General features: G+C 35.2%; 1 protein-coding gene across 1 annotated transcript in view; it reads right to left on the reverse strand.

Moving 5' to 3' along the window:
- PCDH11X (protocadherin 11 X-linked) overlaps positions 1–18,170 on the reverse strand; it is a 482,091-nt gene that overhangs the window by 405,174 nt on the left and 58,747 nt on the right. The window contains exons 3-4 of the mRNA XM_072043192.1: positions 5,814–5,861; positions 218–2,704 (exon numbers count right to left, since the gene is read on the reverse strand). Of these exons, the coding sequence (XP_071899293.1) occupies positions 218–2,704; positions 5,814–5,861 (2,535 nt within the window). The remainder of the gene's footprint in view (positions 1–217; positions 2,705–5,813; positions 5,862–18,170) is intronic.

An 18,170-nucleotide genomic window follows, 5' to 3' on the forward strand; every position in this document is an offset into this window, starting at 1 on the left:
CTGCTCCATTTCCTTACAGCCATTAATCACTTTAATTATTTCCCGTTAACACTGATGGATCTCAAATTGTTTACATTTCAATGCCTGGATCAAACACGACCTTTCAAACTTTTAATCCTTGCAGAGAATGTTATTATGCAGTGCTTAGAGGTAGAGCTATATGAATGGAAAAGTTAAGAAGTGAAGGAGAAAGAGAGAACCTTAAAATTTCCATTACCTGTCTGGTGTGAATGGGGCCTGGGGTCTTGAAGCCTCCTTGACAGCTGCATTCGGAAACACTGTAAGGGTCCGAGCTGCTTGATGAGCACTTGGAGAGTGAGTCACAGCCCACCACAAAGGTGTTATCTAGAGGAAGTTCCTGAATGACGTGGTGCTTCTTGGGGGGTACAGGAGTCTCAGGTTTGATTTGAAAGGTAGGCTGTGGAGAAGCAGACTTGTAGTGCTTTGCCAAATCTGGGCTATCAGGTTTAAATGTAGTTGGTGTGGTGGCCCAGTTATATTTTCCCATAGTCTGTTCTTCTAGCTCTACAGGAATGTCTAAAGTGCCATTTATGTGCTCATGGCCAGGATCATCAGGCTTAGATTCTTCAATAGTCACAAAGTTGAGCAGGAGACTTTTTGGAGAGCGCTTCTTCTTCTTCTTCTTCTTCTTGATCTGCCTATTCTCTTGGTTTGGGGAAACCCATTCACCACTCTGCTTGTTTTTTTGGACAACTTTGTGCCTGGGCGTCTGGCGGCACCGTACTAAAGCAGTAACAAAAATTACCAGAATAACTGTCATTGTTCCTGCAATAATTGCAATTATGATCTTGACATAATCATTGGTTTGTGGGGTTATCTCACCATCCCCAATGTTTTGGCCAACTGGAGTTTCCATATTCCTGCGCACTAGCTCTTGTACATAGGAACTATTGGTGACTGTCTCATTCACAAACAAATGCACAAGAGCTATAGTATAAAGAGACTCCGGCTGTCCTAGGTCATTGACTTTTATCACCAGTCTGTGCAAGCCATGATCTGATGTAATTACCTTCTCTTTCAAAGTAATATTGCCTGTTAGTTGGTCAATTGTAAACAAGCCCCTAGAGTTCCCACCTATGATGCTGTAACGGAGCTCTGCATTCATGCCTGTGTCATTGTCAACTGCAAAGACTTTAGTAACTACAGACCCTGGACTGGACGATGTTGGAACCAACTCATATGAATAATTAGAAGAAGGAATAACAAAAACAGGCCTGTTGTCATTTACATCAACAACATTGATGGTCACTTTCGCAGTTGAGGAACGCTGCAGTCTTCCTCCATCCACAGCTTTCACCTGAAAAGTGTATGACCCCTGCTGTTCCCTATCAAAGGTAATGTTAGGCCTTATTACACCAGTAAGTGGATCTATAATGAAATTATCTCTACCATTTAATATAGAGAGAGTGACCGCAGCATTTTCTCCAGAGTCAGCATCTGTTACTGTGATAAGCCCTACTGTGCCATACATGGGTAAGTTTTCTGGCACATAGAAATTATATTCATTATGTGTGAAAGCAGGGCTGTTATCATTCTGGTCCAGGACTGACACTGTCACAGTAGCATTGGTCTGCAAGGGTGGCATCCCATTATCCTTAGCCAATACAGTGAAGGAGTACCTGTCTTGCTTTTCTCTGTCCAACTTTCTGACTGCTGTCAGAATGCCTGTACGGCGGTCAAGGTTGAAAATGGGGGGTGCATCAGAACCCAGAATATAGCTGATCTCAGCATTGCGCCCACTGTCGGCATCTGTAGCACTTATCTTGGTTAGCTGAGTACCTGGAGCATTGTTTTCAGGGATGGAAAGACCTATAATAGGCTGTGTAAAAACTGGGGCATTGTCATTTTCATCTTTAATTTTGATCAGGAGCATTGCAGACTGGTTTAAGGGAGGTTTCCCTGAATCTGAAGCCACTATTTTAATAGCATATTCCCGTGTTGCTTCATAATCTAGAAATGTGGCTGTTTCCAGAAGAAACTGATTATCAAACACTGGCTTCAGCCTAAAAGGGACATCATGATCTGTAAAACAAGTAACCTTTCCATTCAGATCAGCATCCTTATCCATTACTGTTATCAATGCAATTTTGGTATTAAGTGGAGCTTTCTCAGACAAAAGCACTGTCCCATTCACTGGATTGATAATGTATCTTGTGTCTATTGATGGGACATTGTCATTAATATCTGTGACATTAACAGTCACTGTTGCTCTTGATGGAGTTGAACTGCCATCACTTGCCAAAATGGTTAATTTGTGTACAGGAGATTCCTCTCTGTCTAGTGGTTCTCTTATGGTGATAAGACCAGTGGCATTATCAATGGCAAACAGCCTTTTGGCCAAACTGGAGATCTGATTGCTGAAATAGAAGTGAATTTGTGCATTTGAGCCCAGGTCTGCATCAGTGGCATGGAGCTGAGAAACAGAGGTGCCTACTGGAGCATTTTCTGGAATGCTAACTTCAATGTCATTTTCTTTGAAGACTGGGCGATTATCATTCACATCAGTCACTGTGACTTGCAGGATGGCGGTGCTAGATCTTGGAGGGCTTCCACCATCTTCAACTTTAATTTTCATCACATAGGTATCCTTCTGCTCCCTATCCAGGATCTGCTGGACAATCAGTTGAGGCCACTTATCTCCCTCAGGTGTCTCAATTATATCAAGACCAAACACATTTTGACCCTACAAGACACAGAAAGAATATACTTTAGCACAATAGTATAATTAAGCAGACAATAATCTCATTAATGTTTTGAAATTGTCATGAAACATAGATATGGGGGGTAGAGGTATACAGGAATACACATTTGTGTATGTACTGCTAGTTTGCGATATCCATTTATGCTTTAAGACCAAGAGCCTTAAGAAAGCTTCAGAGCAAACACATGAAGAAACCAATTTAGAATAACAGGGGTTTTGTGTTTGATTGTTTTGGGGGCAGGGGGACACAATAAATTGCTTTTTGTTGTTGTCTTTGTTTCTTTTTTAAACCAATTGCTCTCTTTCTACAGAAAAATAAAAATATAAAAAAAAAATTAGAATTCTTGGACAGATGTAATTTGCTTTCTGTACCGTACCAGTGATTGTTAAGAAGACGAATGTAGCCAAAGTTCAACCATGTCCAAAGGCAAAGTAGTATGCATACACTGGATGATCTAATCCAATCCTCAATTTCAAGGAAAACAACAAAGATGAAGGGACTATTTCACAGTTCATGGAACAACACTGGACATGATCTGAAATCCCTAGTATGCAAAACAAATAGCAAAAACCACCACCCACATCACCGAAGAGGGGCTCACTATACAATTTAGTCATTAGATTGTTCAGACAAAACTAAGCCATAACAGTTTATTAGAAATACATAAATTCCCTAAAATTATTCCTTTCTTCATCATGATTTATTTTCTATTTGTAGTGAAAATTACAATCCAAGTGAGAAAAGAAGATATATTTTCATTTTAAAAAATATCACAGAACTATGACATTCACTTTGAAAATAATAACTTCTTTTCACGGGGATTGTTGAATACATAACACCCCTGGAATAGCAAATGCTATACATATTGCACAAACATGGCTTCCTTTAAAAACCCTTGTGTTGACAGAGTATGCTAATACAAAAATTGGAATCTAGAGCTAGATTCCCTCTTCTGCTGTGTCTTCAGATGAGCAGAGATTAAGAGTATCACAATTATCCTCTTTTCTATTCTCCCATCACTCAACCTTCGGAAGAAGAAAGGATGTAAAGGCAGTTTTGCAGCCATATTTTCCATGAGGGCAGAGCTAAAACACATATCATCAAAGCTGAGTGTAAGGGATAAACAGGAGAAGAAAGCGTTGATAAAAATGCTGAGTAATTAGGATTTTCTTTGTATGTGTCATTCTTGCAACAACTGCTTCTAGCCTGGTTCTTTCTGCATTTATTGTGCTTGTCTCTCATCTTTAGTCCTAATTATGTGTGTTCTGAACCGATTTGAGACACTTCAGACCAAAGGGAAAGAAAATGTTCCCAATATGCAAGTTTCCTTATTTCTCATTGTTGCTAAAAGATTTGTATTCACTGCATCTTGTTACCCACCATTAAATGAATGCATTTGTAGGTCTAATTCTGTGTAAGGCTGTACTCTTTCACTGATGTGTTTTCTCAAAGCCAGAATTTGACCTTACATAAGTAATCATTTCTTCCATGGAAAAGAATAATTCATCCACATTTCAAACATTACTGTGCCACTGACACAGCATTTGTGACAACATTACGTTGCAACTAGGGACAGTCTAAAGTGAACTGGAATACATTTTGAAACAATTAAAAAAAATACAACTTTGGGTTCTTCAACAGAAGACATGAAAAGATTATTCTTACAAGAAGTGTAAGATTTACATTTTGAATCAATTAGGTTAATTTTGCAAATGGTAATTCTACTCTGATCTCTTCAAGAAGGTGAAGTGTGAAGATGAAGAGGAAACCCAATCTGGCTAGAAGTTAGTTGAAATAAATTGCAGAACTACTGAGAAATGATGAATTACATATTCTATATTTTAACATAGATTTCCAGAAAAATATAACAGAAGCTGGAGGAAAAGAAGAAAAAGATAGCTGATGTGTTTTTTTTTATTTGTACACAACTTGACAGATGGGCACTGATTATTCTGTCATTAGATTCCACAACTACAACAAACACTTCATATAGACCTTCAATACACACAGCTATACATATGCATACACATTTCTGCTTCTCTTTAACTATCAAGTATGAAAAAGATATTTTTAATTATAGCATATGACTTGATATAAAATATAGAGCGTCAATTCTCCATTACCAGCAATAAGCTAATGGAGAAACACAAAAGAATGCAAAGAGCTCTTCCAGGTCAATTATTACCACTTGATTATTTTTTCTATATGGAAAAAAACAATATTCAGCAGAATTTCTTACTATTCATAAGCGGATTATACACCTTTTTAAACCACTGAAATAAAGAGAAAGTTACAAAAATTATGCCTGTTCCCAATTTAGACAAATCTGCTTCACATTGTTTAATGGATAAGATTAGGTATGGTGATATGCTGCATTTTAACAACTACATTTTCTAAGAAGAGAGAATTCTTCCACTCTAAACAGTCCTCAAAATGATGAAACATTCAGGAAACAAATTTTGAAGATTACAAATATCTAATTCTCTCCTGCACAAGCAAAGAAATTGAGAGTTAAAAACCCTGAGAGAAATGTGAAGGAAAACTTTCAGGATTAAGTTTTGATCTATCATCATCAAAACTTCGGTTAAGTCAATATTTCCTGTAGGGATAGATTGTTTTTCAGACTGAAGTATACTTCAGTCGCCATGTTATCCCAGTGATCTGAAGGTTTCATTCACACTAGGAAGACTATGTGTCCTGAGAATTAGTATAATAGGTAATTAACATTTATATAGTACCCTTCACCATTAATTTAATTGATAAAAAAAAAAAAATCTGTTACTTTGTCTTCGTAACTATAGCAAGATGGGAGTGAGAAATAAAAAACACTAACTTTTTAAATCCAAAAAAACAGCTCAAGCCATGTAACCTAGCTATTTGAGGCAGAACAAAGCTATGCCCATCTCAGAGCCAAGACTAGCTTTAAGAGGCTCTGAGTCCTAATCACAAGATTCTTTATCAGGGCCATAACCATAAGTTCTGTTACCTTATTCAATTTTTAAAACAACCCTTTCAGAGTATTCATGCATAAAATAATCTCTAAATGATGAAACTGGCATACTTGTTGAACTCTGCCTGCTGTATATTTACCTGGTCATTTGTAATGGATCCAAATGTTCTTTTCGGAGCTGTTTTGGGCTGCCAAGTAAATAAAAAATTAGAGAGTTTTAAAAAAATGGAACATTTAGGTAGGTTAATAAATACATAAACAATGAAACATGGACACCTAACATAATAATCCATAAAAGCTTCAAGTGTTACAGACAGGACTACATGTAGCAAGGTGCACCTGAAGTCTACACATAAACTTGCCTCGTACACATTGAGGTATCACAGTCTCTTATAATAATATTTCACAAAATCTGTGGGATGTTGACTACATTTGCATTATAATGAATGTTCTTTCAGGACAGAAATTGGAAAGTAGGCTTCATCGTCAAGAGAAATAGGAAAAAGAACAGCTACAGTCGTATGGTCTGTTGTGTCCAAAACATCTCATATACTTACACTTATAAGTTGATAGAACATAGTAATTTCTCAAAGAAATCAGGAAAATTGGAGGAAGGGAAAGAATATTGTGCTATATAACCACACAAAAACAGCTAACATAAAATGTTAAAAAAAAAAAAAACAAACACAACCTCAAGTTTCCATTTTAATGAATTCCTAAATTACTTGAAAGTAATTACTTTATAATAAAACCTTTGGCTGAAACACAATCTTGCATCCAAAGGATCCTAAAATCTTTTAAGCAAGTCCAGAAATTAATGCAGTTGTTTGCCAACTGCTGATTATTTCATGTTTAGCAAGACAGAAAACCTTTGCAGTGCTCCTTAAAAATTAAAAGATGTGTCTCAGCCTCTGTTTCCTTGCCTGCTTGTGTCACGCCATACAGAACTGGTACACAACTACTGTGATGCATTATCAAAGAAAATATTATAGTAGCAGAATTTCAATTTCTAATTCAGAAAACTAGACAACAGCTATATAATGGACAACATTTTTAATAAAAGGTGAAAATTAAACTTGCGTTTTCTTTCACAGGTGACACTTTGAATGTGAAAATGTGAATTCCCAAAGGCAAGCTAAAACACTTAACACAAAACATTCTACATAATAGGCAATATTGGATACAAATTCCTATAACTGGTGCCTATTACTACACTCAGAGATATAATATCCTAAGTATTGAGGATCTAATAAAGATCCTTTGTCTGTGAATACTTCACAGTGTACTGTTAACATGTTCATGTATTCTTGAATATTAAAGCTGTTAGACAGCTGTTTTGTTTCAAGAGTGCTGAGTTAATACACCTATCAGTGCACAGTTTACAGAAAGGCTACTTAGGTGTGTGTAACTAATGTAGTTGGTTACCTTGTGAACTGAGTGACAGTACCTCAGAAGAGAAAATGAAATTGCAAAGATTAGAAAATTGTACAATGCAAAAACTCTGCAGATGCAAAGTTGCTTACATAGTTGAAACACTATCTCTTTGTCAGAACAACTACAGACTTTTAATTTGTGGGTCAAGATTCCTATGAGTTCTGTTCATGTTTTTCTATCACTATCACACTCTGTTTCAAATAAACATAAATGACTGCTTTAGTCATGTAATTCTCTAATGCATCACTGTGCTTTTGGTGGTAACAGGCAACAGTTCTGAACTGCTGTTCAGAACAGCTCCTAAATCACCACCTCATTTCACTCCAACAGCCAAGCAATGTATCTTAGGCTCCTAATCCCACATTTTAGAGCTCTCAGATGAATACTGACTGGGTGTTGGAGCAGTGTGAATCCCTAATGCCCTCCTATTCACTACCTGCTCTAGAAGCATATCAGTATTCTCAGGCAGAAGGGGATTCAAACTGACAGCTACTTGTACAAAAGAAAATAGAAACGACTGAGATGTTTCTGAAAATTCCCTTTACCCTCAAGCAGAGACTGTCCAGGATCCTCAGCTTCCGGTAACTTTAGTGGGAATTGAAGGTGATGGACACATACAGATCTGGCTCATGACAAATGGAAAATAAAATAAAACAGTAAACCTCTGATAGGTTGGCTTGTTAAAAAGTACAAATGTTTGCAAACTAATGTTCATTAAATTATTTTGTTCCCTCTTATCCACCCAAAAAATATTTCAGCTAATAAAAAGTATATAATTTCTTTAAACGGATGGCATCTTCAAGCCCATATCCTAACCTTTTACCGGTAGTTACTTAGCAAGAGTATCTTATTTGATCTGAGGCCCATTTAAACTGAAGTTCAGCTGTGAGTAAAACCACTGTATCTTCCTTTTATGCTAACACTTTTAGGACAAAATGTTGACAGAAATTTTCATTATATGGCATGAATATCTCACATACACCCCTCTCTTCTGAAATCCAGAAACACAAAGAAAATAAATGAGTATCTTCTCTGGATTTTAATCACAAGGACATTCTTTCACATGCAGAGACCATACTTTCTTGTCTGTTGTCACTGCATTATGAACTTTGACATTAAAAAACACAATCTATTGAGATTTGCAGAAAAATTACAATGAATATGGGCAAAATGTAATAGAACGACAAATAACCTAATGTAATAGAGATCTTCCTTTGTGATTAGATTTCTCAACAGTTAGGTGTTCCCAACATTCACAAACAGTTTTTACAGATGTAAGCCTAGTGCAAACACTACTAAAATGAACATGATAGTTAGCGTATCTCAAGGCCTTCACCCTCTGCAGGGTTTTGTAAAACTCAAAGATAAAGTTTATGTGGGACATATAACTACCACAGCATCAGTTTTTTGCTTTTGAGATGAATGAAGCTGTGCTTTTCCAAATCATGAAAACTTATCCTTTTTGCACTTCTGCAAGAAAATAACAGTGGAACTACCATTTTAAACTAGAAAAGTGTGTGATATAACACAATGCAAGATACCCCTTCACTGAACACTGGAAGATAATAAATAATACTGCAATTTCAGAATAATAAATCAGAAAGAGTTGCTCAGAAGATATACAGAGTGCCAGTAAGTACTAAAAATAGTTCCAGAGAGATTGAATTTTTCAATACTCCAGAAGTATCTTACGATGCCTTTTAACCATACTGATCAGATGCTGGGGATAAACCAAAAGTGTATTTTCTGGCGTTGGATTTATCAGAAAGCCAACTCATCATCTTCCTTCTCCAGTATTACTGACTCCTATTTATGTGATTCAATAGAACAAAAGCAAAAGAAAAAAGGAAGATGCATTTTCTTACTGTACAGTAGTCATTGCACCTTGAAACCCAGTTCTGAAATCTTGTGATACCTGTGTGTATTAAGAATTCCAGTATATAAACTGTTGTGACTTTCCATTTAACAGTTATATTCCTAAAAATACCTCCCTCTTAGTTGTTTGGGATCCAAAATCTTAAGACTGAAAGTATATTTGTTACACACTTTTAGAAGAAATCATATGCAATAATATATTCTTTCTTATAAAAATCAAATTCCAATTTCATTCTAATTCTTACTTCCAATGCAAATCATTACAACTATACAAGGAGAGGAGTAATTTAGTATTTTATTACAGCAATACATAGAGAGGAGTAGTTTTTAAGGTCTGTAAGGAAAACTAAACCTACAACTTATCTATCACATTTTCAACTTGTCCTCCACATACCTGTCATTAATTTGAATACACACGTTATTTCTCAGACTTAAAATCAGTGATGAAGTTATTAACACAGTAGTCTAAAAAAAATCAAATCCATTGTACACATTGTAGATCTATCTACCTGCTGTCCTGTTAAATATATTAGTTGATGTAATTGATTTGCAAGAAAGGTAATAATATTCAGACTGTTAAAATGGCATGTTTAAAAGGGAAATGCCAAACACCTAACATGCCATTCCATTTTTGCTGTTCTGTGTTTGATCACTACTAACAGTTAAGTCTTGAACATACACTGAATGTACAACTTTTAAGCATGAAAATCAGAAGGAAACTGTAATATCCACTTCCTGCTGCAAAGATCTAGTTTAGTCCAACCAGGTAACACATATTCTCTAATAAATTGTAAACCATCTAAACTTTGGGGCTGGGACAAACTCTCGCACAGTACCTGGGAAAAGTTGCATGAAACAGTTCATTTTAGAGTCTATCATTCACTTTGCTACTGTCTCCACAGGAAAAGTAACAAGAGAATAAACCAAACAGCTGAAATGTTATTACTTCAATATGACAGCAATGTGACTGGCCTCAGACAGACTGTAGTATTCCAGAAGAAGCAAATGAAGTGAAGATCATTGAAGCTAATTCTGGTCAGTAACAACCTGTAATCCAAGTAAGAGAAAAGGCAAGCTTTCACTGTTCTGGATCAGCCCAAAGTTCTTTCCTGAGCTCAACTCAGTGCCCTAAGACAGATGTTTCCAAACACCATTAGGCACGCTGTTTGTGATACAGTAAAACTTCTCAACATGCACCCAGAAACTGGACCTGCTGCTCCTTCCTTAGTGGAAAATATCAGGTTTTTGGCAGCCAACATCATCGCAACCACCAGTGTGGCAGCGCGGCACTGCTAATAAGGCAGAACCGAGAGCCTTCCCTCTGCTCCTCACACCTACTCCCTTGTGATGGTAACTTCAACTTACAGAGCCATCACAGCATGAACACATGCTCTGAATTCTTCAAGAAGAAGTTCAGGCTTCCACATTCACAGAATTGACTAGGTTGGAAGAGACCTCCAAGATCACCTAGTCTGACCTCTGACCTAACACTAACCAGTCCTCCACTAAACCATTCTAAAAAGACAGTGATGTAAACAACTGAATCTGCCAAACACACACTACTAAAATAAAACAACCTAAAGTTAAGCAAAATTATAAGTTAACCAAGTTAATCAAGTGTGCAGCTCTTAGTAGACATAGACATGCACCATACTGTTCTACAAACTGACCACCAACAAGGAAAAGGAAACACACCTCAAACTCTCCTTAAATAATTTTTAGCATTGACCCAAGGACTTAGTCTAGATGTTGATTTTTACACTTGCGTAATTTCTACTTCTTTAAAATAAAGTGTTTAATGTATTGTTAGGATTCTTGTGTATTAAGCTATTAAGCTATGAACAAGAGTTCAATTTTTCATGTTTATGTATCAGTGTGTTAAATGAACAGTTCACTGTAACTTTTCTTAAACACATTACTATTCTTAAAACACCTAAGAAATTCTAGCAACTACTAAGTGTCATCATGTAGACATCAAATTCAAAGATACTGAAATAAAACAAAACAAGTACTCTTCAGGGGAAAAATAAATAAATAAATAAAAGGATTGTTTCAATTATTTCAATTATTGCATAGAAATCTACATGACCGCTCTGTACAACAAAATAATTTTCTGCTGTTATATGGAATGACAGCTTAGAGCATGATCTCAGAATCAGAAGGTAGCACTATTTGTTACGCATTCTACCTACACAGTTAAAATTCCACTTCTACCCTCAATTAACTTTACTGTTACTGTAAGAAGAGGCCTCCTGTGGGTATATGTGGATGAATCCATTGGAAAATGTAAACTTAAATAAAAACTGTTTTGAAATTCAGCATTATGGCTTCCAACAAAACAGTAAATCCTAGACTAAATTACTGAAAGCGAGTATGATAGCTGAAATGACAGAGCTTCCAGGAGGGCTACGCTTTATTAAAGTTTTTCCTTATTGTGCTCTTAGGCACAACCTGATTTGTTCCAACAGCTGCCCAGAAGGAAAAGCCAACCAATCGCTCCCAAGGAATACGCATATTTACATCTCTTTGCATTTAGTTTTCAGTCCCTTCAGAGGCGGGTAGCACACAGCACTACAGCACAAGCTTGTATCTTTTGATTTATCATGTTTCAAATGAAAAACATGTTGGAAACTACTGATCATCACAATAAGTTATTACCCTACAACCTTTTCTGATAGATAAACTTATTCCACCCACTAATATAAAGATTAAAAATAAAGCACATGAAAACAACAACAACAAAATCCCCTGAGCATAACTGTTTAATTAGCCAGATCTTTGTTAGAATCAATGAGTAACAAAACATGATTTTCTTTGTTACCTTGCTTGTGAAACTGAGTAAACTACAGTGTGTGCTATGCTGTGATAAATATGAAGGAGAACTTCAAACCAATATTCAAAATTTTCTGAAAGACTTCATTCCTCTTTATGACAGCGCTTCAAGTATTATCTGAACACTGGGACAGCAATGAGATTGGTGGCTTAAACATCCCTTCTAGCCCTCTGAACGTTAGATCTCCCCACACACAAAAACAAAACATTATTTATTATGAAAAGTTTCACACCTGGGTGTGACATCTTCAATCACACTGAACACTGAATTATATGCTCATACATCAGAACAGTTAAAAAACACACTATCAAAGCTAATCATAAATAGGCAGGCATCTAAAATTCCCATGTTTTAGTTCCACAAAGGTAAACTGGCTTTTTGAGCCTTGACTGTTCTCTCTACTCCTTAGCATACGAATACTTAGGACAAAACCTTATTCCTTGAGTAGTACAGAGTCTTCTGCCACTGGGTAGCAGAACTGTTGCTTATACCTCCTGTACTTGTAATCTTAGCTCAAGCATAGATACACTTCAAATATTAACCAAATTAATTTTGCTTTTACTTCGTCTAATAATGTGCATGCTTATCTGTGAAAAAAATGTATTTGCAAAGTTTCTGATCTCCTGCATAAGCCTGTGAAAAAATGATGCAGTTTGTAAGCCTGTGCCCATATTCTGAGTACTTAAGTTTTACATTGCTTCAAAAAGCTATTGGACAAACTGGGCACATGGAAAAAAAAAAAAAAAAAGAAAAAGAATCCATATAAGGGTATTACAATTACAACCCTCACTTCCAGTGCAAGAAGCATTTGAGCCTCCAGCTGGTGGAAGCTTAGGAATAGCTTGGAAAAGTATGTTTGTCTTATCCTTTACAGTGTCTCCTAAGTATCCAATGTCAAGCCTTAGAGACAGGATACAAGATTAAATGAATCTTACTTAATCTAGCAAGGCCATTCTCAGGTCAAGTGAATATCACTCATATCACATAAGGAAACTGAGGCACGGAAAGCAGAAGTGACCCATTCAGAACTACTCTGCAAGACAGTAACAAATCCACAATGAATCTCCCACTTCAGTGACCCTCACAAATCAATCACATCTGAACACAAAATATATGATTTACAGAAAATACAATGAAAGCACAAATACTGCTGTTTTAGATATCATTACAAAATGAAAACAGGATTTCAGTCTCTTAGAAAACCACCTAGGCAACCTTAAAGAAGACACCACTATTTCTTATACGATACTGCTCTAAATAACAACAACAACAACAAAAAACACCTTTATTTATATTGCTTGTTTTATTCTCTCTGGTTAGTAAGAAAGATAGATGATAAAAATGAGCATTTATGGAAGTCATGAACTTTGTAAATAAGCACTGTGCACCCATATATCACACTGCTAAAAGGCAGGTCATTGGAATGGTTTGTGTCCTTTTCATTTTTCATTCAAACCCTTTGAACAATGTTTTTTTTTTATTATTTTATTTGTTTCTCCTGTTTGTATGATTGAAGTGCATGCGCCTTTCTCTTTTAGGACTCCATCCTCACAAGCAACCCTGAAAGCAAAGATCATCACAGAAATAAAAAACTCTATTGCTCTCCATGCGGTCTACTGCAGACTTAATTGAGTACTTAAAACCAATCGTGCTGGTAGAGACTGAAAAATGGAGAAAAATTTGAGACTGAAAATGGAGAAAAGGACTAAACAAATAAAAATCCATCTAAGATTCTGATATGAAGGTGTGTGGCAAAGGTCACAAAGCTGTAACACAACGCACTTCAAAATCTGAGTAATAATAGAAACAAAAGCCTCAGAAGCAGAGATCAAACACACACTCACAGTTTATTTCCTTAACTTTGTTAAAGGCCCAGTTAGTCAGCCAACATGTTTGCCAAGAACTCTGGGTGATGCCAGCACGTCCAGCTTTAAATTATTCAATTATTCAAATGACTATTTTTTAAGTGAGCACAAGACAACTACTGGGTTACTTCAGAGGTCAAAAATAAGTAATGATAATGTAAAATCCTACATAAATTTAGCTATACTTCAAGGAACTGATTCATGTTCTGATATTTTACAAGCAAAGCAGGTATCTTGGATATTCGCCCTGGATTTTCATTTATGTGAAACAATAAAAGGTGTACAACACTGATAGAAAGAAGGGGAGTTCTATTAACCATTTACGGTCAATTTATATGACTTATTTTCAAATTACGGTATTCACACTTTATGCTGGCTTTCCATACGCAGGTCAATTCACCAATGGTAAATGTAACTGGCAACGTATTATTTTTGAGGTTACATGGAAAACAGGATTGGGAATAAAATGGAAAGCACTACTTGGCCTATGCCTTTAAATGTGCTATAACAAATAGGTTTGGAAAGTCCATAATGGAAATGAGGATGAAAATTATGTGACTGGGTTTAAAATGAATAGAAAAAGTAATCTTAAAGTGAGAAATTCATATAATACCTCATCCTGAAAACCACAGAGGAACAAGCTGACTCTTAAAAAAAAAAAAAAAAAAAAAAAAGACAATTTTCTTGATAAGGCAAAGAAAAAAAATTACAATAATTTGACTTTGGAACATCAGCAATAACCAAAGCAATACACATCACATTAATAGAGCCAGCAATTATAGCACAATGTGAGAAAAATGTGTTTCAATACTGACAGCTGATGACTCAGAATTCTTTCCTTGTACCAATGTTTCTTTTTTGTTTCTTTGAAATTGTCTGAAATGCTCTTTGCTACATGTCCCAGCTTCAAAAGCTCTACAGGACTTCAGTGTTCAGGCCCATTATATTTCTGGGCCAGGGAATATAAATTACTTTGTAATAAACCTTTCTTTCAGGAATAAAAATAACCATACTAATGCAGTCAAGTGCCACAATCCATGGCTGACAGTGGATTTAAATGTATTCTTTGACAGCTATAAGAATATAATTTTGGACCTATCTTTTTTCCTTACTGTACTTCCTCTTGAAAGGAAGAAAAACAATGCATACTGTATATTTTGGGTAAAACAAGAATTATTTATATTTCTATCACGAAACAATTATCACTAAACAACCCAATATTAGAGAAAGCTAAAAGTAAAATTTAAATCAAAAAGATAGTTATTGAATAAGCTTCTTCAATATTTTCATTTTATATTTCAAGAAAAAAAAAAAAAACAAAACAGGAAAAAACTGACAGTTTTGACTGAAAGAAATGTTTTCAAAACATATCTCAAAACTTTGAATTCTTTGTCCCCTGCAAAAAAACAGAGGTGTTGGAAAAGTTTGCCGGGGCAAAAAAAAAAAATAAATCTAAAAGTTTGGTGAATATTATAATTCTCCTTTATGTTTTGTTTCTTTGCTGAGCATTTTGAAAATAGTAGCAACTTTTTGGTCACCTCGTACATGTGTGGAGAAGACTAGTCATGATATAACTTGGAATTTTTAATAATAAAATTGGAATAATATTAGGATTCATATGAAGCCTGTTGTAATATAACCAAAGGTTTCTCACGACAGATATCTGAAATATCAGTAAAATTTGTATTGCTGCATCCACAATGAGTAAAAGCAGCAGAAAGTAATCCTCACAAACTGATTCCAAAACTAGAATTACAATGGATTCTAAGAACTTCTACAACCCTTGAAGCAATACAGAGCATAATTAGCTATTTCTCTTCTAAAACTTGCAATAACTACATTTGATTAAAAAAAACAATGGTATTCAAACAAAATTGTTCACACTTGGATGGCGCTTGCTTTAGTAATAAGGTTCTAATTTAGTACAAACATTTTAAGAAATAAAATTTAAGAAAAAAAAAAGTCCCACTGGATACGTCTGTCACTCCTATCTATTTCTGCACTTTTCAACAATGCAAGGCATCAAAGAGCATCCTAATGCAAATGTTAGCAAAGTATACAGTACCATCCTTCTTTTCCTTCGCGGCAAACTTGGAGTTTATTTATATATAAAATTTTCAAAATTGTTCTGATGTGAAAAACTTTTAAACCCATTCTGTTTTATGGGTTAAACAATCAACAGGAGTTGATTTTATAACTGATAAAAGCACTTACTCTTCAGAAAGTACTGATAAATTTACTTCCTTTATTTCCTTTCATACTGTGAAAGTAACAATTTTTCAAAGCTGAATTTCAGCTGTTAGATTTTCATGAGGAAGGCTAATGACAGTAGGTAACAATTATTATTTTTTTTAACTTACATATGTGTTTAAATATAACGAGTAGGAAGAACATGAAATATGTTGAGACAGCATGCACATTTCTGCTGTCATAACTCAAACTAATTTTCCAAGTAGTGATATACTTGTAAGCAAGAAATCTACACGCAATTGAAAGAACAGCATACTTTGTACTGATACCCGATTAAAACTGTCATTTTCCTGCTTACATCCAGTAGAAAAGAGAAAACACAGAAAGTCAAGTCAAACAAAAAGAATAGTTGCTTACACTTGGTGACTGAAGAGTGGCCAGCATTTTACAGCAAGCATGTCACAAACACAAATTAAAGACTCGGGGCAGCTTATACTAAAATCAAATGAAGTGTTGATCACTAAGACTCAATCATGGCCTTCTTACTTAACTTTCAGAAAGATCTTCATGATTTTTATTGTCTGTCTGCGTATTTTATAAAACATTTAGCCACTGTCTTTCGCAATTAACTGTTGGAAAAACTTTTCTTCAATGACTCTTCAGCATTTTTAGAAATATTTTGAGCTTTCCATATTCACATGCTTTAGAGACCCTCACAAGCCTTCAACTCATTAACTCAAACTTATTTTGAGCTATTAACATTTTATTTCCTCAAAGTAGCTTGGAAGTTACAGCTATCTAAAACAAACAAGCATGTTAAAAGCATCATATACTGTTGCTTAAAACTTTCAAAGACCTTCAGAAAGTTCACTTAAAAGGCTAACTTTAAAACTTGTAACACAAATGACATTTGGAAAACACTATTTCTTCCATGTATTTTACACCTGTGGTTAATTCAGGTATTTCTGATATTACAAATTTTGGCAACCTGTGAAGATTTTAACAATATTCCTTAAAAAAAAAAAAAAAAAAAAAAAAAGCCAAGTTTAGAAAAAAATCAGTTGAACATGAAATATGAATTTATATATATATATATATTTTCCTCAGAGGTGTGCTACTTTGCCATTGTATGTTAAACATGGCAAAATTCACTATATGAAGGAGAACAGTTCAATATAACTGCTTAACAGTAAGGCACACTTTAAAAAATTTTCCTTGACACTCCTGTTTGCTGTTCCAGTATCATACACATATGCAAACTTAACTATAGTTCTACTGAGATACCTGATTTTTCTTTGTTTTTGTTACTGCTTTACTGTGGATTGCTTGAGAGCATTATACATTTTTAATTGACTATTTCTGTCTCTTCAGATGAAACTGAAGTATTTACACATTTTTTGGAAGAGTTTAACAGGGATGCGGTACTTATTTCTAAGTGTTTTTATACACTTGGTTTCAAGAGGACTATGTAGGCAAATCCCTAGTCTATTATGCTCAAAAAGCATCACCATATCTGTGTTAACTAACATACTGATCTGTCTGGACATCAGTAAAAGATAATATTCATGTAAGATAGATGAACTGAAGATCTCCATTTGACAGATTTGTGCCTTCCAGCTTGAGTCTATCATCCTGCCCACACAGAGACGTGCTAAGTTATATATTATTGTTTCATGACAGCTAGTGTGAAAATCAGAGCCTTGAATGCAAAAAGATACACCAACTTGTCCCTCACCCTAGCTCACTGAACTTACTGTGCCTGGAAGCAAGACTTTCTCCTCCAGTCTTCAGCCAACCCCTCAAAGGGATGTCAGGATAATGAAGCCTGACAGTTTTACAGTACTGATGCCATAAACCACCCTAAAGGAGCCTTGTATCAACCAACAAGAAGCAATTACCTTGACTCTTGACTCACTGGAATCAAACTACCACCAGTTGGTAGTACAGTTTTATCTACTTAGAGAAACTAATTCACAGCTATAAGAATGCAAATCAGATTATTTTCCCCTTTAAAAATAAAATCCAGTAACTATTTCATAACAATGCTTAGGGATGATCATCACTTAACTGTCCAGATCTCTCTAGACAAATTACTACTGAGCAATATTTTTTACTCTACTACAAAACCTTCTCATAAGGATTATACATTTTCATATTCATATAATAATAAAAATGTGTAAATGGAGGGAGGGCTCTGTAGGAATGTGGATGTTGAAAAACAAAATAATGAAAATATTGTTTTGATGGAAAGATTAAAGATTGAATTTAAAAGGCTTTGAGGAAAGGGAGCTAAATAAAGG

Source organism: Anas platyrhynchos, chromosome 10 (genome assembly GCF_047663525.1).
Source record: "Anas platyrhynchos isolate ZD024472 breed Pekin duck chromosome 10, IASCAAS_PekinDuck_T2T, whole genome shotgun sequence".
In the NCBI taxonomy this organism is placed as follows: Eukaryota; Metazoa; Chordata; class Aves; order Anseriformes; family Anatidae; genus Anas; species Anas platyrhynchos.